At 40.9% G+C, this 24,069-nt stretch overlaps 2 protein-coding genes across 4 annotated transcripts in view; one reads left to right on the top strand and one right to left on the bottom strand.

The window, feature by feature from the left end:
• VIL1 (villin 1) overlaps positions 1-3,898 on the top strand; it is a 53,797-nt gene extending 49,899 nt beyond the window's left edge. For all 3 annotated transcript variants that reach the window (XM_075181059.1, XM_075181058.1, XM_075181057.1), the window contains exons 17-20: positions 336-524; positions 1,814-1,882; positions 2,981-3,121; positions 3,576-3,898. In XM_075181059.1, the coding sequence (XP_075037160.1) occupies positions 336-524; positions 1,814-1,882; positions 2,981-3,121; positions 3,576-3,689 (513 nt within the window). In that variant the 3' untranslated portion in view covers positions 3,690-3,898. The remainder of the gene's footprint in view (positions 1-335; positions 525-1,813; positions 1,883-2,980; positions 3,122-3,575) is intronic.
• A 4,710-nt stretch (positions 3,899-8,608) lies between these two features.
• Positions 8,609-24,046, bottom strand: USP37 (ubiquitin specific peptidase 37). Its single transcript, XM_075181053.1, has 23 exons — positions 23,910-24,046; positions 21,845-22,037; positions 21,043-21,214; positions 20,594-20,691; positions 19,914-20,086; positions 18,756-18,850; positions 18,127-18,211; positions 17,700-17,861; positions 17,149-17,280; positions 16,941-17,064; positions 16,172-16,377; positions 15,440-15,557; positions 13,644-13,723; positions 13,373-13,537; positions 13,198-13,269; positions 12,474-12,618; positions 11,869-12,121; positions 11,493-11,656; positions 11,295-11,355; positions 10,873-10,985; positions 10,265-10,334; positions 9,997-10,135; positions 8,609-9,734 (listed from the first exon to the last, which is right to left on the bottom strand). The coding sequence occupies exons 2-23, from the start codon at positions 21,998-22,000 to the stop codon at positions 9,653-9,655; spliced, it is 2,865 nt and encodes a 954-aa protein (XP_075037154.1). The 5' UTR covers positions 22,001-22,037; positions 23,910-24,046; the 3' UTR covers positions 8,609-9,652.
• Positions 24,047-24,069: the final 23 nt, after the last annotated feature.

The raw sequence follows: 24,069 nt of genomic DNA, 5'->3' as shown, positions 1-24,069 counted from the left end.
TTAAAAAAAAGATGTTTGTAAAAAAAACCCAACAATATTACAATAACAAAATGAGTTTGTCCTTTGAAAGTAAAGTATCACAGTTAATAAAATGTCAGTGTATGATTTGTTATTCAGTTAAATGAGTCAAGAGTGCGAATACTTTTTCAAGGCACTGTATATTACTAACCAGCAGTGGAGTTACTTGCCTTTCTAGGATTAAATGTTGGAAACACAATATATGAACAAATGGCATTTTTGTCTGGAAAAAAAATATCTGAAAGTTGCTGCTTTATTGAATTAAATGCTGAATCATACGTACCGCTTGCTCACTGCACATTTGTTACTCTCACTAGGTCTTCTTGTGGATCGGGAAAAATGCAAATGAATCAGAAAAAAGGGATGCCGCACTCACAGCTCAGGATTATCTAAAGTCTCACCCAAGTGGGCGAGATCGCGACACCCCCATCATTGTAGTAAAAGAAGGATTCGAACCCCCCACTTTCACTGGCTGGTTCCATGCTTGGGATCCTTTTAAATTTGAGGTATGTGATTTGTGAGCAACTTTCTGGGTGCCCAGAATCACTGCCAACCAGATAACAGGGGCATGGAAGCCCACCACCTTAGCTTGTAATGTAATAATTCCAGACAGGAAGCGATGAACGGGCAGCACGTTGGGGTAGTGGTTAGCACTTCTGCCTTACAGAGCTGGGGTCATGAGTTTAATTCCCGACAATGGCCTTATCTGTGAGGAGTTTGTATGTTCTCCCCGTGTTTGCGTGGGTTTCCTCCCACACTCCAAAAACATACTAGTAGGCTAATTGGCTGCTAGCAAAATTGACGTGTGTGTGTGTGTGTGTTAGGGAATTTAGACTGTAAGCCCAAATAGAGCAGGGACTGATGTGAATGAGTTCTCTGAACAGCGCTGCGGAATTAGTGGCGCTATATAAATAAATGATGATGACGATGAGCATTTCTGAATTCCTATTGACCCCAGTGCAACAGGGATCCCAAAAACTGTTGGCAAATTTGCCTAATCCATCCCAGAATGATCATATCAGAGAAATAAACATTTTCTCCTCACTTGTCTATATTATAGCAAGGATTGGCCCCTGTCCACTTTTCCCTCATTTGCCTCTTTAATATTTGTCCCTTTCAGTTATTTACATTGGCTGCTCAACCTGCCAATCTCTAGGAATGAGCAGGTTCATCCAATCAGAGGTGAGAAGTGGGATTACCTTGGCAGAGATCTGTCATCAGAGGGAGCTTCCCACTGTTATACTGCGTAGAAGTGTGCACTTCATCACCTCAGTTATACCGTGATCACCAGAATATGAGCTCTGAATATTTAGCGTGCTCACTAGAATAGGGCTTTGTAGGTTTTCCACTAGGATATGCTTACTTGAATATTGGCTGTACCAGTTTGCCATTGTACTGTGGTCAACAGAATAGGGCTCTGTAGGTTTTATATTGTACTATGGTCACCGGGAATGGGCATTACATTTTAGTTGCTGTATTGTGCCCCATACTGTGCAGGAGGCACTGAGCATATGTCTGTAACCATTGTGCTCATGAGTCACTTTTTCAGTGTAGTAACTACATAAATTTTCAACATACCACATGTCCAAAATATTTGCCTTGTCCCCCAGACTGTTCTTCTTACAAAGATATCCTATCATAGTACGGTTTTTGGTAATTTGAATCTTATTTAGTGCAGCGCTGCAATCTCCTTAGGCATTAAAAGACTTAAGGTAGTGGACCCTACTTATAGCTCTTTTCTTATTTACAAAATGTATTGTGATAAGGATGAGAATCTACGACTTGTGTTTTACAGAACAGAAAATCTTATGAGGAGCTAAAAGCTGAACTGGGAGGTGCCAGCGAGATTGACCAGATCGCCTCAGTAAGTAACACAAAGAAAGGTCTTGAATGCATGGCAGGGGAAACGCGGTAAGCACGGCAGCAGGGTGTCACAACAGCCCATGCCAAATTGTTTTTTCCCCGGCATAGGCGGATCTGCAGGTGCCTTTCCATCTTCACCGAGTGGAAGTAATTGAGCAATCGTGAGGGTAGGGATAGCGGGACACGTGCAGTTTAAAAACATTTACGCATGCGCCATGAAGCACAGAGCTTTCCTAAATACAGTATCTGTGAATGTTAGTAGAAGCTCTGTATAAAAGCAATTTACATTTTAGGTTTTGTATTTTAACACATAGCAAATTATTTATTTCTCCTAATGCTATAGCCACAAAAAAAATTGTGTTCTCTATTTAAAACTTCCAGGAGTGTGAACAATTATACATAGAGACATCATTTGTTAAGCTGGAATGTGGCCGATTTCAAAGAAATAAATGGTCTCATGCGTTGAGGATTTTTTTTTTTTTTTTTTAAAAACAGTTTACATTGTACAGTATATTTTATTATACTTGCCTACTCTTTGGACCTGCCCTCTTGGGAATCCAATGGGCAAGGGTGGGAGCATGATGACACAATTTGCATCACAGCACCGCTGCACAACTAATTGATTGACTCATGGCTCACAGCTATGGCAAAGAAAGTTGCATCATCAAGATCCCCCCTCTGTACAAGTAAAGAGGTAGAATCCATTAGGGTAGTCTACTCTCCCAGAGTCTGGGAGGATTCCCTGACATTTGGGAGTCTCCTGGATGTTCTGGGAGAGTAGACAAGTATTAAATGGGTTCTCTACCAAAATTTAACAAGGTCCCAGCATAGCCAGACCCTTTGCCAAACACCTTCAGTAATACTCAGCACTTTCTGTAGCAAAAGAGATCCAGCGCATCGATTGTATTTGCGCCGATTACCTGCTATGGGGAGACCTGAGCACCACCCATGACGTAGATATAGGACCCTGTAAAAATAGCCACCCACCAAATTACTATTATTGGGAAGAGAGGGGGATTTAGTAAATGTCTTGAAAAGATTGAGACATTTCCAAATCCCAAGTTTGTAATGAAATTTAACATTTCTATTTCTGTTTCAGGAATTCTCCCAAACACAGCTGAACTCTTTCAGTGCCCAGACCAATTTGGGGTCTCTAGTTTTAAAGTCGTACCCAGCCGACGCACTGTTAAACAAGACCACGGAGGAACTGCCTCCAGGTGTGGACCCCTCCAAGAAAGAGGTAAGAGAGTGGGTTGTTTATCAGCGGAATGAAAAAAGTTTGTTTAACACCCCTTTATATCCATGTTGAGCAAAATATTTCACACATCAGCCTCTGGTACCTCAAATGACCTTTGCAGAGAAGCTTTAAATCATATTATGAATTCATAGTGCTAGAAATGTTTACACAGCTTAAACTGCACCAATCACCCACAACACTAAATGAAACCACTAACAAGTGAAGTGAATAACACTCATTATCCCGTACAATGGTACCTGCAAATGGGTGGGATATATTAGGCAGCAAGCGAACAGTCAGTTCTTCAAGTTGATGTGTTGCAAGCAGGAAAAATGGGCAATCATAAGGATTTGAGCGACTTTGACAAGGGCCTAATGCTGAGGCTTATGGTTCCACAACAGGATGAGTCCCTCAGATTGCATTAATGACCCAGTAACAATTGTGCTTTGTGTTTTAGGAATATCTGTCCACTGAGGACTTTACAAGGATATTTGGAATATCTCGCACTGATTTCCAGGCTATGCCCGATTGGAAGAAACAAAACATCAAGAAATCAAAAGGACTGTTCTGATTGTGTCACGGCTGGCTGCTTTCTTTATTGTTAAACCCTTTTTTTTGTTATTGTTTTGTTCTCTCTACTGTCTCCCAGAAGAATCATCATATCCTCACATGTGAGCTCAGGGCTATAAGACCCTGTATGCTGAAATCCAGTGTTTTTACAGGAGTACTAAAAATTGTATTGTTCTAAAATAAAAAATAAAATAAAAAAAAAAAGCAAAACCACGTCTCCATAGCAATGTATATTTAGATTGTATGTAACAGTGTGTCTGTTCCTCTGCATTCGTGTTCTAGTGTGTTATATTGAATGCAAATGTCAAAGGTGACCCCGTCCATCGGGTACAAAATGCTCTGCTTTCGAACTTCCTACCCAATTTATAATGACCTAACTAAAGCCGAGAGTGGCTGCCAACGTAGTAGACCTGGCAGAACTGCAGTGTTGATTGGAAGCTTCAAACACAGCGACAGTGATATCAGAGGAACTGATGACAGCAGCTGTAACTTTACAATAGTGTTTTAATGGGATCTGATTAAAAAGTAAAGGTGCCTTACAAGATTCAGCTGTCTCCAAGGGCGAGGGGGTTTTAAGAGATCTGTAAAGGAATGTCAGATTAACACTGTTAATTGTGTTTCTCATATAACCAATTGGGGGACAGTGCAACTTTGGCCGTATAGAGAAAAAGAAAAAAATAAACCCTCACAGAACCCTTAGCGCCTCTTCCTTCTATATCCCCTGGTTCTAAGGTGCCCAAACTCAGTCCTCAAGAGCCACCAACAAGTTTCAGCATTTTTTTTTAATCATGCAGAGGTGATTTAACCTACTTGGCTGGGTGAGACATTATCTCACCTGTAACAATAGCCCTCCTCTCTCCCCGCACAGCAGTCTGTCATAATTCAGGCCAAGCACTAATACTACGGGGCACAGACGCCAGTGTCGTGTAAGGGGTCAGGTTAGGGACTGTAGGGAAACTGCTCTCTTGCGGAGCACAAGCTCAGGAGCCATTCATAGAACAGCTGTAGCCTAATCAGCGCTGGACCTGAGGAATGGGAGGAGCCTATACTTGACAAATAAATTTGAATCTCATTAAAAGTTTTGAGGTCTCATGCAGACTGCAGTCTTATTATCCCTTTCCTGGGGAGTATAGTGACAAATAGGAATCTCTCTCTGAAGTGGATGCTCCTAACTCAATTCAGCCAGTCTAGAAGAGAGCTTGAATAGAAAAATCGGAAGACATTTTAAAATAGATATAGCTTGCTGCTGGGGCCTCTCTTAGCACCAGCCCCAGCTCTTAGTCTGGCATAACAAAGCGGTAGGAAAGCAGTCAGAACAGCTGGAGGAAGGTTGCAGTCAGGAATTAATGACATTGTATAATCACATCCGATATCTGGGAGATGCTGCGCCTGATGCAGAAATGTGGCCTCCATAGTCAGGGTACAATGTAGGTTCTGGCTTAAAGCGTGAGAGGCAGACACAGAACCCAAAAGGACTCTGGATAAAATTATCAGTCAGTCTGCAGGGAAAAGAGCTCTTTCCTCCTGGTTAATTGTCCCAAGGCCATAGATCTCAACGTTCGGTTCTCACACCGTTTCAGGAAGATCTAAAAGCGCCAATTATAGAGGGCACTTTACTACCATACAAATCGGGTGGGAGAACCAGCAGAGAGGGGAGAAAAAGGCTTGGTCAGCTAGTCTAGCAGCTGCCACATACTTATAAAAAGAAACAATTATAATCCTCTTTTAAAGGTCCAAGGAAATGAATTATTCTTTACCTAGAGGGCCTGTTAATCAAGGCAGTATCCTCATTTCATCTAATTTATCAGTTCCCTAGAATTGCAATGTATCCAAGGGTCCTAAGGGTGGTAAAAAGAGGTGATCACAATTATTGTGGCACTAAGCTGGCCAAGAAGAACAGGGTACACAGATGGTCTCAGGCCCATCATGAGGGCTCCCTACAAGATGAGAACTGTTAGTCAGGGACCATATCAGGATTCAGCTTGGCTTGATTCCCCAGCAACATCATTGAAGCATGTTTCTTAAAGCAAAAAGCCCGACAGGAAGTGAAAACCATGCTGAAGGGCAGAAAAATAGTACCAGCTGGAAAGTACGATAGAGTGTGGAGAAAATTATAAACATTATATAATATCTTGGAGTGAAAATAATTTCCTACTTCTTCCTTTAAATCAGCCACATTTCTTCAGTTTCTGCAATAGGGTCTAGTCAACAGCCTGTCTGTCTTCTTTCAGACGAAATTGGCACTAATTAGTACTTTTTTTTCTTTTTGGCAGGGGATGCAGCATGTGCAGGCCCCCATATATTTTTCTATAAGGACTTAACCCTAGTTTGACAGCCAGCATCACCCTCTTTTTGGATCATTGGAGCTGATAGGGTTGAAGTTCTCTATGCAGGATACCTTTTTGGCAAACGACAGCAAGAACTTTAAAACAGGCCTTGTAGATCAATAGAACTATTTATTTTTTCATGATAACAGGGCTGTACTACAAACAAGCCCTCCTTCCAGCCTAGGACAATTTCAATTAAGATAGTCAGAATGACTAAGTGTATTGGTTAGGCATCTGATGAAGGGGAATCCCTTTTTCTTGTTAGAAGTCATAAGGGGCCCAAGGATGTGACTTGACAGAACTCCAAAGTCTAGGAAAACAGACGTTTCAGTCTTCTACGACACACAGAAGAGAAGCTGGCTGCATCCTAGCAGACTATTGCTAGATATCACTTTAGCAGTTAGACGGTCTTATATTGGAAAAGTGAAGCCTGTTTGTGAAGATATGCGGGCATATTCTACCCAATGAGTGCCTTGTATGGGGCTGGTGCGTACAAAGTTAACTAGTTGCTTCATGCCAGCTGGTTCTCTTTCCAATGCATTTACAAAGTTATACAATTCAACGTTTTCATTTCCAAAACAGCCCTTTTTTGGATGAAGGTTTTGCACACAGCAAGTTCAGATCATTCCCTCTTGAAGGGACATCCCTCATGGTTCTAGTGTCCCTCAACTGAACATGAGATTCTTGTACTTTCATTAAATTCTTTTCTTGAAAGAAAAGGACACTGGACACCCTACTTTACGCTAGTGTTTAAGTTGTCTGTTGTAGGAGGACAATGTATTCCTTTTGCACGCTCCTGTTGTGATTTTTTTTTATACATAACTAAGCATAACAGGCCTCCAACACGTTAGGAACATATAGAGGGAACAACTCAGATTTCTGCAAGTTTCTCTTAAAATTACCAAGTTCCTGCCTGTACTTCTACAGCCCTGTGTTTCCAGTGTCCCAGAATGTATTTTAAGAAACAGATTTAACTTATGAACTATGAAGGTAAAAATTAGCAGGATGTTTGTTGCTGTAATGTACACTAAAGGGGGTATTCAATTGTTCCTCCAGGCGTGGCCGGAACGAGCGTGTTAAAACTATTACCGTTTATACGGTAATATTGCGCGTAATTACCATTCATACTGTAATTTACTCGCTCAATTTCAGCTCGCTGCTCAGGGAGCTGCGAGCTGAAATTGAGCGAGTAATTACCGTATAAACGGTAATAGTTTTAACGCGCTCGTTCCGGCGGCGCCCGGAGGAACAATTGAATACTCCCCTAAAAGTTTTAAAGGGGCAAAAATAAATATCACAACAATCAAAAACACGTTATAGGTAACTGGAGTCCATTTATGTCAAATATTAATGCTGGGCTCTTGTTGAAACATTTCTAACGCTTAGTTTTGCCCATTAACCCCCAAAATTCATTCAATTGTTCCCTAACTAGCATAGTCCATGACCATAGTAAAGCATCAAGGGTGGGGTACGGTTTTGTTACGTGATCACTTAACCTGCAGGGTCCCGACTGTGCCGCTTTAAATTAACAAGAAGTCGCAATGACATCAAAATGTAGTGCCGAAGAGCTCTTCATTCCGAATAAGTTGTGGTCAGCATGATGGTGCCATCGGAGATGTGAAGCGTCGGTTTTCAGGTATCATCACCACCATTTATTTATATAGCGCCACTGATTCCACAGCGCTGTACAGAGAACTCATATCAGTCCCTGCCCCATTGGAGCTTACAGTCTAAATTCCCTAATATACACACACAGACAGATAGATAGAGAGACTAGGGTCAATTTTTTTTTTTTTGCTATCAGCCAATTAACCTACTAGTATGCTTTTGGAGTGTGGGAGGAAACCAGAGCACCCGGAGGAACCCCACACAAACTCCACACCGATAAGGCCATGGTCGGGAATTGAACTCATGACCCCAGCGCTGTGAGGCAGAAGTGCTAAACACTTACCACCATGCTTGCCCTGTCTATTTATATTGAAATCAGTTTTTAATAAATTTGGTTTTTATTGGTAGGTCTCCTCGGTGTTCGGAATTGCGGTAATCGTTTTAACAATATTACCACCGAGCTGCAAAATGTTAAACTACCATTTTGTGCACACTCAGGCATTTTCTTTGACCGTCATGATTCTGACCAATCACAAGACAGCTTTAGATTGCTTATTTGTACTTAGTTACACTTTTTTTAAATAATTGTAAGAAAATAGAACAGGGGCACTGTAAAGTTAAACAATGAAAGCAAGTGCTTGATATATTTGTGACCCTGTATCTGTCCAGTTCCACATTGCTCCAAGTCTCAATGTTATAATCCCAGCAGCCAGATAGGTCAGACAGTCTCCTTGAACGCAATACAGCTCAGATTATCAATTAACCCTTACAAATAAATGTTATTTATAAACTTGTTTATGCTAAAACCAAACATTAAAAAACCATCAGATGCACCAAATTATTTATCCTCTTTATAAGTCTGTATCTTACAGAACAAAGACAACATAAAAACAAAGCCTAAAATAGATAAATATGATAGAATATATACATCTAAACCAAAATACATTTTTACCCGGGATTAAGAAAAACAAACAAAAAAACACAAGATGTTACACAAAGGTTTATACAAATTGCATTGTGGAAGGTCAAAAACTGCAACATGAACATAGCAAGAGATACTTTTTTGCCGGACAGGCAAAATAAAGGACGATGCATTAACAAAGGATTAATGTTCTGCATGTATCTGTGCCAAGCAAACAATTCATGGGTGAAGAGCTTAATCAGTAGCTATGAATAATTAATCAACTCGTATAAAACGAGATGCATGGGAAGAGTGGAGAACAACTGCATAACAGCTGAATGGTGTAGTAATAATGCCCTATGAAGTACAAGACTAAAGAGACTCAACATGCATAAAAGTAAACTGTTAAAAGAGTCATCTTGATGACTTTTGATAGTGCTGATTGTCGAACGTTTCTGAGCCCCATATGTTGCCGTCATTTTACCATAAGTCACACGGAGCAGCTCGCACAATCCTCTGCACCGTCCCACACTTATTTTATTGCTTTGCACCAACGGGTCTGTGAGGGGAGAGTTAATCGTATACTTGCACTTACAGCAACAGCCCCCATTACAAAGTAATAACAAAAGATAGATCTCTTATATAAATTGTATTTTTCAAAAATGAAAAGCAAAGACTGTGTCCATTAAAATAACAGGCTGCGACAGTGAACAGCACACCAGTGCTAGCAATTCTTTCGGAAAGCAAGAGGAGACCAAAAGAAAAACAACAAAAAAAAATAAACAGACTGAAGCAGCCTCCACAGGTAGCATAAGGAACCGCAATCATGTAGTGTTGTGAAGTTGCTTACTAATCCAAGGTCCTTTAGAAATCCTATTGCTGAAAGGGACAGGACGACAAATACTTTCCAATCCCATCAGCAAATGAAGCTGTGGGTCTTCTGTTGCAGTTACCAGACTGCGCTACAGTCTTGAGATTCCAACAAGCCACACAACCGGCATGAAGATCCAGATCCATAAATGTGCTTTTCATATCTTCACGGCAGGAAACACCTCACAAAGCCAAAGTAACTATACATTTCAGAGTCCAGTTCAAGTGTACAGGTCTGCACTCCAGGGGGGGAGGGGGTCACATCTGGGGTCTGACTGACCTGTTTGCGTCTGTGGTCGTAGTTTTCTTTTCCTCCTCAAGAAGTTCATCGAATATCTCTCTGCAGAAGAAAAATAAAATTATCCCCAAAGCATCAAAAGAGGATGATTTTTGTACTCACTGTAAAATGCGTTCTCTTAACCCATTGCTGACCATCGGGTACACAGAGGGCACTAAATTCTAAAACCTGATTGGCCTGCTCCTTCACCTCTGTGCCCCCTGGACGGAGGACTTTCAACTCCATCACCACGCAAAGGGTACATTTAGTTTTTGGTGAAGTGGTTCATTAAAACAAGGTGAAAACCTACAGGATGAATGCTTACTTGTGCATGTAAAAAAAAATGTAGCCACTGCGATCTCTGTCGCTCTGAACGGTGGACTCTTGCGTTCTGGACACGGCCAGATCATTGTACGTAAACCAGGCTTGCTTCTTGATATCGTAAACATCACTGATATAGTGGCCTAAACAAGCAAAAGATAAATAAATACCATCACAATTAAAAGAAATCATAAGTTAAATAAAATGTTGTAGCTGCATCAATGCCAAAGTTTTGGGCAATTTTAAAACTAAATAGCCAATATCTTGTTTACCAGAAGAGGAGGAACATCCGATGTGGCTGACAACACTGACCAAGCGATACGAATGGGGCAGGTCTCCAACCTGCAGGTGGATAGAGAGACTACTGAACACATGGCACAAAACACTAATATACAAATTAGACTTCATAACCTCACAGTATTGCGTGGCTGTAACTCTGCATTTGTGGTACAGCTATTTAAGTGGGACAAGACAATAGTGTTTATTTTTACACTGGCTGCCTCAGTTAGCTTTAAGGGCAGCATGGTGGCGGATGGAGGAGGAAGAGATTGTGTAACAAGAACATTAATGTTATAAGATGCAATCCTTAAACATGTTGCCACTTCAGTGTTTAACACATGGTACGTAAAGCAAAAGTTAAAATAAATTATCCAAGTGTATCGAAAACAAATTTCCCAATGTATAGGAATAGATAAAGAATGGTGTTGTCCAAATTAAGAACACCCGATCTTGTGTGTGGCGTCTGAGTAGAGAGAGAATACTGGCATTTATCCACTGGTAAATATGCATTTTAAGCCCTCCAACCCACTCAAAGCAATAATTAAGAATACCAAGAAACAAAAATGAAAACAAATCAAGAAGCAAAAAATTATCCTATTACCTCAGCATTTTTCTTTAGCTCCTCTGCTTCCTCCTCTGTGTATTCCATGTCCAGAACGTCTTCATTTCCAGAATCCTCGTCTGACATCTCATCCAGCATAGAGCTGTTAAACTCTGTAACCAGCAGTTAGAATTACCAGTTACCATCCTGTTTTACAGCAAAACAAGCAGACCCTCCTCCTGCATAATGCAGACGTGGTCACAGCTTACAATGTGTCTTCTGGTCTTAGTGTTTATCAACACTATAGGAAAATTTTAAGTTTTCTTGCCCTGCCACACTAATGTCTCTGCAGACAATGCTTCTAGTATGCCTCTACACATTGAGAAGGGATAAAACCACTTATATAATTCATTTTAGTTCCCATATTGTCCTCTACATTAAGCACTGCAAGCTTGGACTGAAGGACAGATAAAAGATGTCACCTTGTAAACTCAGCTCTGTTGCTCTCTTCAGGTCATCATCTTCCTTCAATTCCCGAGCCTCCTGTAACCGCAATAAATAAGATTCTTTTTAAGCACCCGATTTGTAAGCCAAGTTAAATAAAATATGGGGCACAAATAAAAGTAACTCCAGATGTATGTGCTGCAAGAGGAACAACACTTATTTTAAGTTGAACTCACCTGCTCCTGGAGAGATTGGGCCAAAGCCTGTTGCAGCTCCTGCTCCTCACGTTCTCTCTCCAGGTCATACTGCATCCAGTCGGCCTCGTTCTGAGAGCCTTCTGGAGTCTTGTTCTCTTTGTTTTCATCAAAGTCCTTGGTCATGTCACTATACTGAGCTGCACCTGGAACAGCACATCAAAAACCCTGTTATTAACTTGGGTCACATGCAAACAAGTATGGAGATTGGGATCTTTGATTGGACGATAGGCACCCAAAGCAGTCTCACCAACCAAGGTCTGCACATGCATGGCCATGATAGAAATTATAGCAGCATAAGGAGTTAGAAGAATACCAGCACTGGCCGAGTAAGCCCTGCACATCTCTCCATACGTACCAGATTCTTTTACAGCCTTCGACTTCTCCTCCTCTAACACTTCCATACTCTCCGCAGCTTCCTGAAGATCATCATCTCCACCGAAGCCGGTGTCCGGACTGCTGGCCGGTTTCTCCTCGTCTTTCCCCGCTAGCCACGGTGAAAAGTCCTTCTTGCTCATTTCCAGGACAGCGGCCACCAGTTCTTCATCATTTATTTCATCATAGCATCCATCTGCCATCTCTGGACATTTTGGGCTTTCCACTCTGGATTTCTTTTGTACAGAAATAGGGGGTGTTGAAAGGAAGAAGAAAAAATAAATAGACTGAATAAGCAGTTTTAGGGACTTTCACGAGTTCAAAATAACTAGGTTCTAAATCGAACATTCTCTGTACAAACTTGTTCTTGGGGGGATGTGTGGAGAAATTCCATCAGATATTCATACAGCTCTGATTCAAATGTTTGTTACAATCATAGTAGGCCACTATAATTACAGTTATGAGCAGATACAGTATAAGGGCAATGAATGACCCTAGTCCCACCCTTCAGAACAGCCAGAACAGGTGTACCCTATGCGCTCCCTTACAGAACAGTTTAAGCTGTCAGATGTGAGATGGAGTCTTCACCTTGTCCTGGTCTTCAGGCTGCTGCTCTTTAACCGTATTGTTACTTGTCCTCTGGCTGAAAGCTACACTCCTCTTCAGGTGCTCGTCATCGCTTTCAGACTCCACACAAATGGGCAAGGTGCTTGCAGATTTAAAGGTCTGCTTTCTAAATAGAAAATGGTAAGAGTAATTTTAAACTTCCCCTTCAAAAAATGAAAAAGGTTTTTCTTTTATTCAATAAATCCTATCTCACTAATTTTTGGGGAACAACAATACAAGGAAATAAAGAACCAAATCACTGTACAACATATGTAACATTAAACAGATGTAACACAACAATAGACACAGAGAAGGGCATTTATTCATTTGGCCATTCTCTCCCCTGGGATGGTTCTGATCAGCCCGCACAGCACAGCAGTAAAGCGGAGAGGCGTAGAGAAAGCAGTCCCGGGACAGAGCACAGAGCTGTCCGACACATCGATTTGAAAGCCAAGTTCCTGGGCTGGAATCCTCATTATGTGACAGCTGTGTGGGCCTGGTGGAAGCCTTTCCGGGAGAGAGAATAATCTGCCGAACTGAACTCTCTTCTGGATGAATGGGATTCCAAGGAAACTTCTTTGCTTACTTCCTAGTGCAGAAGACATTTTTTCCTGCTTTGCAATAATGTAACGCTAAAAGACCATCTTGATAGGTCCATTCTAATGATCTACTACAATAGATATCAGAAAAACTATTTGTCACATACCTAAGTGTAGTGGAGTTCCCAAAACTACAAGAATTAACCATCTGTGATGCTTTCAATGGACGAGAGGAGCTCCTGCGTTAAAAAGAGACAAAGAAATATGAAACAATACAGTTGCGTACGATATTTTAAATTGCCAGTTAAAGAGGCAAAACTAAAAACGTCAAATTGGACATACAGTGTAGCCTGTGCGTTGCAGCCCAAGGACACAGGAGGCCGGGTGCCCTCTGTACAGTGCGATAACAGTGTAAGGTAACGAGGAATGATCACTTGTTGGGCAACTTTGTTATTAAGCGAGAGAGCCACATTGAAACTGTATCGCTTGAGGTGAAGGATTAGAACCCTGCACACAAAAAAAATAAAGTCATCAGGACACAATATCAAGCCATTCTGACCGATGTTTCCTTGTTCTGTTAAGGACTCCCTACAACATGTAAGAAAATACTTGCCTGGGCAATCGGCTGAATTTGTGCATTACAACTGCAGACTTCCCATAACACTTTTCACAGGAATATTCCAGGTCTTCCCTCTGTGAAAGGATATAACAGTTTCACTTGCTGATAAATAGATTTAAATGTGATGCATTATAGAAACAAAATGAAAACTCATTTTGAAAGATGTACTGATGATACTTTTCAACAGTCAATAAGGAATTTTACTGAAAATGTAATACCACTTTCACCTATAAACTTCAGTGGTCGCCATTTTGTTTGCTGAACCAATATTTGAGTGCAGACCAATAACGCCCTAAAACCATTGACTGAAATGCTCACGACACACTGGTTCAGCAAGATTAATGGATCCAAGGGAACGGGTCTGCTTTATCCTCCTATTGCTTTAGTGCCTTCTGTCTATAGAGACCATTACAGTTATGCGCTTTTGGCTTTGCGCTTTCCTCTTGGTCCATTTCCCCACAAGGTGGGGCCTCGTATTGGCACTTACTGGGTATTTCTCTTAAATCCTATGGGATCCTCTAACAATGGAGTGTAGAGGGGGCCCAGGCAGGAGTTTGGTACTTTAAATGTTCACCAAGTCTGAAAAGCCTCCCACTTCTATATGCTCTCTCTACAGGAAACATTTCCTTCCTGACATGACTGAACATCTTCTGTACTAAATCAGTATGTGTGTAGTAACCTCTTGCCACAAGTAAGGTTCATAGTAAAGTTAGGTACACACTACAGAAAGTCTCCCAATGAGATATTGTTAGCGATTTTATCAACGACTGAAAGTCCCGATGAGCATGCAGATTTGTGTGTACACACCTACATGATTTACCTTCAGATCTGTGCTCTTCATCTGTCATAACCATCAGCTGAAAAGATTGTGACACTGTAAACTCTATCTGCCTACACGGCTGGTTGTGAGTCCGTACACACTGTAGAACTTGCCCAACATCGTTTATATTTTTTTTTGGTCCGTTTATAAAATCAAATGAAGCGATATGATGTGCTTTGGAACAATAACACATGATCGTTGGGAGCGTACACACTAATGCAATATCAGACCTAACAATTGTTTATCATGTGATTAGCATGATAATCGTGTGAAAAACCTGTAGTGTGTATCCAGCTTAAGCAATGAGCCTACCCCAAGCGTTTATCCAACTACACATTTATAGGGCCAGTCTTTGAAGAGGAGAGAGAACTGCATATGAAAACAGTGTGCGGTTAGATCTTTTGCCAACCATGTTTACAGATAAAAGCATGCACATAGCTAAAAAAGTATTGACTTCTGCAAGTGTAGAGGGAATAACCAGAATGTTCAGAACATCTATTTACTATAAACATCAAATAAACCACTACTGAAAATACACGCTGAATGAATGAACTCCAGAATATATGCTCAGGAATAAGTAACTTTCTTTACAAGGAGGAGCTGCTACCCAGGCGTTTCAATGCATTCACCAATCTGTCCCACAGCATCCCTGCTGCTATGGACACCAGGCTTCTACCACACTGAATGTAATGTAGCAACAGTAAGAAATCACATAACTATGGGACAAAAATCTTAAAGCCCTGCCTCTTCCTTGTCAGCAAGGTCAGTAACAGATCTAGAGTTTTGGACAATTCTGTTTCAAAATACATTACTTGTTAATGCCTGGGATTAAGATGCATATACTGAAATATGGTGTTTGTGGATTCAGAAATGGGACCCATCTCTGGCGTTCACTGAAAGCAACAACTCTCCTCTTAGTCTTAAGGTTGACTTGCATTAAAGTCATGTAAATATTCTACTTACAACATACCCTGAAAAAGAGGTCGAGGGAGTCCTGTATGGATCTCGAGGGCAACTGTTTCTTTCGTCGAGGAAGATCGATGGAGAGATCATTAAACTGTTCCCGCTTGATGACCTTTTCACCACACCTAAATACACAGAGACAATGCCACACGTTCATGGATACAAATCTCAATCAACTGTTCAAAGGCAACTATCACAAAACAATAGTTAGCTCCCTGTGGCTCTTCAGACTACACCGTGAACTCCACTATTAGCCGTGTACGGGCTCCTTGCTAGACAGCACGAGCAGACCAAAACGGCTCCAGCCAATCAGGTAGGATGAGGGTGTTCATCATCCATTACAGCTAATTTGATTAGCATTAGCTGTATGATCAGATGCTATATAAAGCACCTACTAGGGATTGGTATTTAAAACTTAATCCTACGTGCACCAGAAGCTCTCTCCCCTGCAAGCTGTCTGCTACAATAGGAGCCAAATACAGACCTCATCCAAAAGGACTAAAAAGGCGACATGGGCTGCTTAAATAACAGGAGTTCACCTAAAGTAGACCATGTCTTTAACCTAAAACAGGTTATTAGCTCAAATATTAAAAGCAATTACTATATGCCACAGTAAAATATATAAAAGATGCCTACATCTAGGTCAGTTGGGAAGCATAATACAGTACTGAGACTATGTGAGTAAAGCACAATACAGTGTTATTATGCAAGTTATAGATATATTAGACACTGGACTTACATTTTACAGATGATTGAATGCTGAGCCTCAAACTCAAAATTGCAGATCACAGGACAGGTATAGATGTGAGTTGCAGCAACATCTTCACTGGTTTTTACACCAGAAACTTCATCTCCTGATGACAATTCCGTCTTCCATGTTTTGTTCAGTTTCCCCATGTCTTCCTTCAGCTGATCAAGGCACTGGCTCAAAAACTCATGGGCATCCTAAAAAGATGATCGGTTTTAGGAGGGGTTCCTGTATATTTTCCTTCTTTGGATTCGGTTTTACATTTCACTTAATTCTGCATGGGTGGGGAAACGATTAGACTACAAGAACACCAAACGCATACAATAAAAATAAAGTTGTACAGACATATGTGCATTTATATACAGCCAGGTCCGCTTATACTCAAACTAAGTATTATAAATAATGACGTAGTGCAGTCTCATAACCTCCAAGGGTTGCTGTAAACATACTGGTGGGAAAAGATTTACATTAAATGTAAAAAAATATGGAACACGACAAACCAATACTGGGAAATAAGTACAATTTCAAAACAACTTCTAGCAACAGTGTTTATATCCTAAAGGAGTTGGTGCAAGAGCCATTATATACTGGAGAGATATCGATTCTCAGGTCACTGCTACATTACAAAGAACAGCCAAGGACATTGAGATGCAAAGACAAACTGCAACAGTGCAGAAAACGCCGGATCTCGTTTTCTAAACTACACCTGTGCAAAAGGTGGAACTCAGCCGGGAGGGGGGGGGGGGGGGGGGTAACGTACGTTTTGCATGTAACCTGAAAATCGCTCTGCTGTGGCGGAGATGGAGCTCTTCACTTTTTTCAGCAAGTCTTTCTTCATCTCAGCGTTGCACACATCCTTCTTTGCCAGCAGAAATGCAAAGCGTCTATAACACAGAGCACGGATTTAAAGGAAATTTTGTAAATTAAATTACTCTGCAAATATCCAGTTTGGGCATTCTGCTTCGTACCTGATTAAAGCATTCAGTGGTATTCTCCTGTATGGAATTCCTTGTTTGAGCAAATCGTTGGCTAAAGGCTGCAGGGAAAACAGGGACTGCAAGATTGCATTCATGTAGCAGGTGTTTCCCAAGTTGGAGAAGCTGGAGAGTGAACAGTTATTAGTCATTTTATAAACTGCACAAACATGAAAACCTTTCCTTGTCCAATTTAATTTAGGAGCACAGGAACAGTGGATGTGGGACATAAAGTAAGAGGACTCCTCTTGCAGGCAATAACCACCCTCCATGCATGACGCAAGCTAACCAGTCTGTTTGAAAGGAAACTACAACAACCAAAGCTGCAGAGAACATCTAAACTGGTGAGAAATCCCTATGATCCCAAATGCACAAGAAATTAACAGTAGGCACAAAGATCCTAATCCTCTCACGTTTTACATCACGGGAAATATAGGAACAGTGGGATGTCCAGGGACATGGGCCTAGGTCAACAAGTGACAATCAGGAGGAGTCAGTATTGTACCAGTGCCGTGTCTCCCGAGGGAAGAAGCACCGTTACCTACCCCTGCAGCTGCTGCGGCTGAGGATGTGTTGAGAGCGCCCTCTGCTTGTTCCATCCAGTATAATCCTGATTGGGTCTGAGTTTTTTTGCTGAGAGGGGGCTAGGTTGGGAAGGAAGGACTAAACTTCTCTTAGCAGATGGGGGCTGTGTGGATCCAGTCATCCTATAGGTTGGAAGAAACAATCAATAATGAGGTACTACTTTGTACGATGTATTCTTACTACTCTAAAGACCCTGTTTATCTACTGCCCAAGCTTAGAGAATTTCACAACTTTATGGAAGACAACAAAAGACTATCAATTTCCTTGGCAATGTGTGCCTGCTAACTACTGAACAAAAGCATATGTACTAAGCAATAGTATAGAACACACAACATAAAGTAAATTAAAAGTAAATGAGTAAAAAAAAGGAAAAGGAAAAGCCCATACCTGTCTGTATATGAATTTCCTCCAGAATGTTCCTTTGGGGTAAACCTGCTACTGTAAAAGGATGATGACTGCAGGGGCATTAAACCTAAAATATGCAGTTAAGGAAACAGAATGTCAATATACATCTAGAAAGAAAGAAATAGGTCAATGATTCAACAGAACAAATTGCTGCAAGTTACGCTGTGAATGGAACAGGCTGGGCTAGAAGTGGTTCCAAAACTTATCAGCTCTCCCCAAACACATCAGGTTGTGAACGTGTCACAGCGGCACATATATCAATGTTTCAACTAATTTGTTATATTCACCTGGGGAAAACTACTACATCTACCAGTTAACCTGTGCGCTTATGAATAAGATCCCCAAGCATTCAGTTTTGGGAGCAGCCTTAAGTCTTTATTCAAGAGTTATTCTTTTAGCAAAGTATTTACCACCATCCTCAAGTGAAATAAATCATAAAGTATACATTACTAAACTAATGGTTATTGTTGCCAGATAGATCTTAAAGGATGACACATTAGAAGCTTGGAGCATAAGTTATTCAGACAGACTTATCTAATCCAACCCCTAACACCCCAATGAACATAAACATTAAAACAAATGACTTTACAAGCACAGAGAACGTCATGCACCTTGGCGGTTTTCCTCAGTCTGCTTCAGATTCAGCTGTTTCTCGCGGCTGCTATTTAAAAATTTGCGACCAGGGTCTGTTAATGCTTTGTTGGTGCTGGGGACACAGATGGATAAGAAAGTGTAACAGGAGATAATACAATAAAACTAAAACATGGACAAAAGGAAATTAAAATATCATCCAAACAAAAAGCAAGTTTGCCATATTCATGGGTTATAAACTTGCACATAAAACAGTCGCGTGTCAATTATATGGCATATGGAGCCTGTGTACTTGACAATGTAGTTTGATTAGGCCAACGGTTTCATTAATCTGCGATACACTGGGAAAGGTGGATCTTGTCATCACTCCCACACAGCAAAAACAAAGAGGTCATCCTTCACGCTCATCCACTGGTGGCCATCTCTATGCTACACCAGACTAAGTTACGTCACCAAAAATATGTAATCAATTGGATGACTGGATACTAGGGTTGGGGGCTGCAGTTCGGTGGGGAAGGAAGGGGAAGTTATACCCGAGTGAGCCAAATGCTATATTGGAGGATTACTGAATCGTATGCTGCATATATGATCAATGTTTTATATTTACTTCTGTGAAGGGTTACATACTCAAAAGAACTAGAACTATGTGCCAAGTTAATTATGTTATGCTGTATCTATATTGTTTGAAAATGTGAATAAAAAGAATTGATTTAAAAAAAAAAAAAAATATCCAATACACGCTCATGTACCAGCATAAAATCTGCCACATGGACTTCTGGAAACCACTCCATGGGGGTATATTTACTAAACTGCGGGGTCAAAAAAAGTGGAGCCGTCATTTTGGAGAATGTACCAAATATATAAATAGAATCTGATTGATTGCTTACAGCAACATCTCCACCTCTTCAAATCCGCAGTTTAGTAAATATACTTCATGGAGTCAGATCTTGAGCTTTCCATATTTTCGGATTCTCAAATGTTTTTTTGGGGGGCAATAGACAAGGTGGCTTAAACACTTGATACCTGAAATCTTCTATTTGTACCAGAGGGATCCTACTGTTGAAACTGAAGCATTTGGTGCCACCTTCTCTAGACGTTTGGAAACATCAGAGCCTTGGGTGGATTTTCTTTCCTAATCTATAAAATGAAGCTGCAGCATTTGTGTCTTGGTTGAATACCTGGTTTCCATCAGGCTGGTCCTATGTGGAGTAGAGGTTGCTGGGAGATTCCCACCACGGTTTGGGGTCATGCTGTTCGGTGAGGATTTCCCTAGCATTCTTCCATTACTGCTTAGCTGTTTTTTCACTGGTGTTTCATCTTTGCCATCAAAGCTTACTCTCTTGGTAGGAGTCTTAAAACGAGAGAGTGCAATACGGTTAAACACAAAAAACACCTAGTACACATTGATAAAAAACATTTTTGGGACAAAGTTTTTAGCAGTTTGTTTTATTACTAGTTGGTCATGAGCAAAGATTAAAACTCCCTGCGATGCTCAGGTAGCGATGAGGATGCTGGATGAAAGCCCTTAACAGGTAGAGGAGTTTGGGTTCCCACTTAAAGATTTTTTCCAGATGTTTATAACACAAGGTTTGAGTACCCAATTTGCTGGGTCATCCTCATAAATCAGATAATGCATTAATAGGAAGGAGGGAATCAAGGAACGTAGGGACAACTGTCAGAAGTAAAGAGGAAGGGTCTAATCCCCATGATGAAGTATGAAGACTGGGATGAGATTTTCTATTGCCCACAGGTAGCTCCCACTGCTGAAAACAAGCAGTTCTATGACTATTTCAGCCATTTACATAGAGCATGACTTATTACTGGCACTAAATGTTACATTTCTTATGTTTTTTGCTACCTGATTTCGGTTGTTAGTCAAGGGTCTGATGCTTTCTCTTTGGGTACTTCTGTTCCCCAATATACCACCAAAGCTTGCGGATCCTTGGGCTGGTTTCACTGGAAAAACATTGATGTTAACATGAGATATTACAGATTTACAAACAATATTCCCTAAATCCATCTTGGTGGTCATTACAATGCACAGAAGATACAGTCACGTGACAATGTTCAGCTTGAAATCTGTATTTTTTTCAGATTAGGGCACAACAAAGGCCATCTATAGAGCACTATAGTAGAGCTATGGACCGTTTGTAATGCATTTGTTTACCACAGGGAAATTAAGCAGCATTACATTTATTATCGAGCTTCAAGTAACAGGGTACACCAACTGTATAAGGAGAGGTGATTTGTGGAGAACGGATTGCCCAAAAGTGGATTAATAAGATATCTAGAAGATTAAATGCTTACCTGTTTGCGTTTTGTCAAGGTGAATAGAATCTAGGAAGTGCTTCAACTCCTCAGCATCCTTGCATGCAACCTTATCAATAGTGAGAGAACTAGAATCTTTCAGAGTAAGCATCAACCGACTCTGCTTCATCCCAGCTGGTCTCAGAACAACATTTTTAATGTTTTGATTAAGCTGAAGAAATAAGAACGATGATTATTTTTTTTAAATCTTCCATTCTATGTTACCGTTACATTAAATACAAATTTAAAAACAATTACATTCTGCAAGTACACAAGTCAATAAAAACTTGAATGCTTGATACTTCAAAGAGGTGTGACACCCAACTGTCCCACATCACTATTCTGTGCTGTTGGGGTACCTTGCACCTTCTACTATCTGTGGCATCCCATTTGACTCCGCTCCTCATATCAGGATACTGCCCAGCAGCCCCAAATAAGTAAACATCTCCCAATATACTCTGTTCTGCTGCATTCTGATATTGACTATTATTCCTGCCCACCAGAAACACTCCTTAAAAACATTATCATAATCCAACCGAAAAAATAAATAAACTAAAATTATGTATTCAGAGCAAATTACTGTTTGGAACGGTCTATGCCAATAGCATCTAAAATCTTAGGTAATAAATAAAATTCCAATCAACTTAACTCAAACCAGTGCATTGCAAACTATTGGATGAATATACACAATCAAAGCTTTCAGAAGGTGAAGGCTTCCTATGGAGTACAAACTGACTTAAGATAATTAAATGCATATACAGTGCTATGTAATATATTGCTACAATGAAAACAAGATGCTAACCTGAAATTTTGCTGGTATCCCACCAGCATTAAAATTCACAACCAGGCTGAACTTGTTGTCCTTTTCAACAACTTCACAACTGCCTTCCTTCCATTTCGATGTTCCCATATTTAGACAGTGTATCCGAATTGTACCTCGCAGGCACAACGAAGCCATTTGTACTCAAATAGATATTACCCACACAATAGATAATCTAAAGTTTGAAAGAGAAAAGCAAAACATTGTAAATGTTTTCTTTGGTTTAAAACACATTAAATAACATCAACATCAAACAAGACACAAATGTATCAAGTTAGACAGAAAAACAATAGATCCAATACCAAGAACAACCTGGAAATTTTATAATGTAAAAAAATGTAGGGGAAAAAAATGGTAAGTTAAGGATGCATCTTATATTTCAGATATTTTCCAAATGTGTAGAGAAAGATATACGTCTTCATGAGACTGCATACTAGAAATAGGTTTGTGCTGTAAAAGTTAAACAAAAAGAATTACAATAGTTATTATGTTTTACAAATGATAACTGTTACCTGAAAAACTTTGCAACCATAAAGACAGAGGTTATATTGAGCCAACACATTAACACTTTGTTCTTAGGGACATCACAGACAATTGAATCAGCCCCTTAGTGTGGTTAAAGCCTTAGAAATAACTTGCTGCCTAGTTTAGTAATCGCAGGACCTGAAACTTCTGACCCTTCTGTAATCTCCCAATTCTGTCATAAAATGCTTCCTCTTTATAATGATCCCTTTGTAACATCGCCACAACAATGTCTATTTTCTACACACAAGTGTATTCCAATATATTAAAGCCAGCATATATCAGCTTGTTTACAACAACCACTCTGTAAACCCAGTTTTGGGCTGTATTTTAAGATATATAGGTATAAAGAGGGATCACTGTGTAATGTTAATAAAATGATTTTGTATGGCGAAACAACTGAATTAACAGTTAAGGAACAACAACATGGAAGTGTGTATCTTCTATCACATAGCATCAGATTTTGTAGACATTATTTAAACTGGAAACTTCTGAAACAGACTGAGCCTGATGAACTTTCCATCATCAATAAAAAAAAGCAAATACCTGTGGTCCAAACATCAGAAATATGCTTAAATTAAACAGATACTTCTAGGTATGTAACATATGATGATAATAAATGCAACATGTGATCGCACCAGCTGCTGAGTTACATCCCAGCATGCCAATCCAACCTGTTATGAAACTACAAGTCCCAGCCTGTGACCCATCTGCTGCTATAGAACTACAAGTCCCAGCCTGTGACCCATCTGCTGCTATAGAACTACAAGTCCCAGCCTGGGATTCCACCACCTATGGAACTACAGGTGCCAGCATGCAATTCTAGACTGTTATGGAACTACAAGTCCTAGCCTGTGACCCATCTGCTGCTATAGAACTACAAGTCCCAGCCTGGGATTCCACCACCAATGGAACTACAGGTGCCAGCATGCAATTCTAGACTGTTATGGACTACAAGTCCCAGCCTGTGACACATCTGCTGCTATAGAACTACAAGTCCCAGCCTGGTATTCCACCACCTATGGAACTACAGGTGCCAGCATGCAATTCTAGACTGTTATGGAACTACAAGTCCCAGCCTGTGACCCATCTGCTGCTATAGAACTACAAGTCCCAGCCTGTGACACATCTGCTGCTATAGAACTACAAGTCCCAGCCTGGTATTCCACCACCTATGGAACTACAGGTGCCAGCATGCAATTCTAGACTGTTATGGAACTACAAGTCCCAGCCTGTGACACATCTGCTGCTATAGAACTACAAGTCCCAGCCTGGGATTCCACCACCAATGGAACTACAGGTGCCAGCATGCAATTCTACACTGTTATGGAACTACAAGTCCCAGCCTGTGACACATCTGCTGCAGTGGGACTACAGGTGCCAGCATGTCACTCCAGCCTGTCCCGCAGAGACGCCGGGAGTCTGCACATCTCGGGTCAGGACACAGTGACTCGGCCGCTCGCTCCGGAGTCACCGCTGTGGCCCCCGGCCTGTCAGAGGACGGGCCCCCCTGCTCAGCACTCACCGTGTGCGGGCTCCCTCCGCCTGGATCCCTCCGCCTGTCACACACCGCACGATTTGGCGGGAACCTGTGAAACCTCCTCGCGGGGGAACCAGCGTCAGAGTCAGGAGGGAATCACGTCATTGACGTCTGACGTCGCCGCGCCGCGCACCCGGATGACGCA

This window comes from Mixophyes fleayi, chromosome 7 (genome assembly GCF_038048845.1).
Source record: "Mixophyes fleayi isolate aMixFle1 chromosome 7, aMixFle1.hap1, whole genome shotgun sequence".
Taxonomy (NCBI): domain Eukaryota; kingdom Metazoa; phylum Chordata; class Amphibia; order Anura; family Limnodynastidae; genus Mixophyes; species Mixophyes fleayi.
Note: the sequence above shows the minus strand (reverse complement) of the source record. Positions and strands in the feature narration are given on the sequence as shown.

Coding starts and splice junctions, on each gene's coding strand:
- USP37 (XM_075181053.1), bottom strand. CDS start 22,000: ATGGCTTCGTTGTGCCTGCGAGGTACAATTCGGATACACTGTCTAAAT. Junction 13,724..15,439: donor CCCTCGACCTCTTTTTCAGG/GTATGTTGTAAG, acceptor ATCCTTTCACAG/AGGGAAGACCTGGAATATTC. Junction 10,136..10,264: donor CGGATGTTCCTCCTCTTCTG/GTAAACAAGATA, acceptor TTGCTTGTTTAG/GCCACTATATCAGTGATGTT.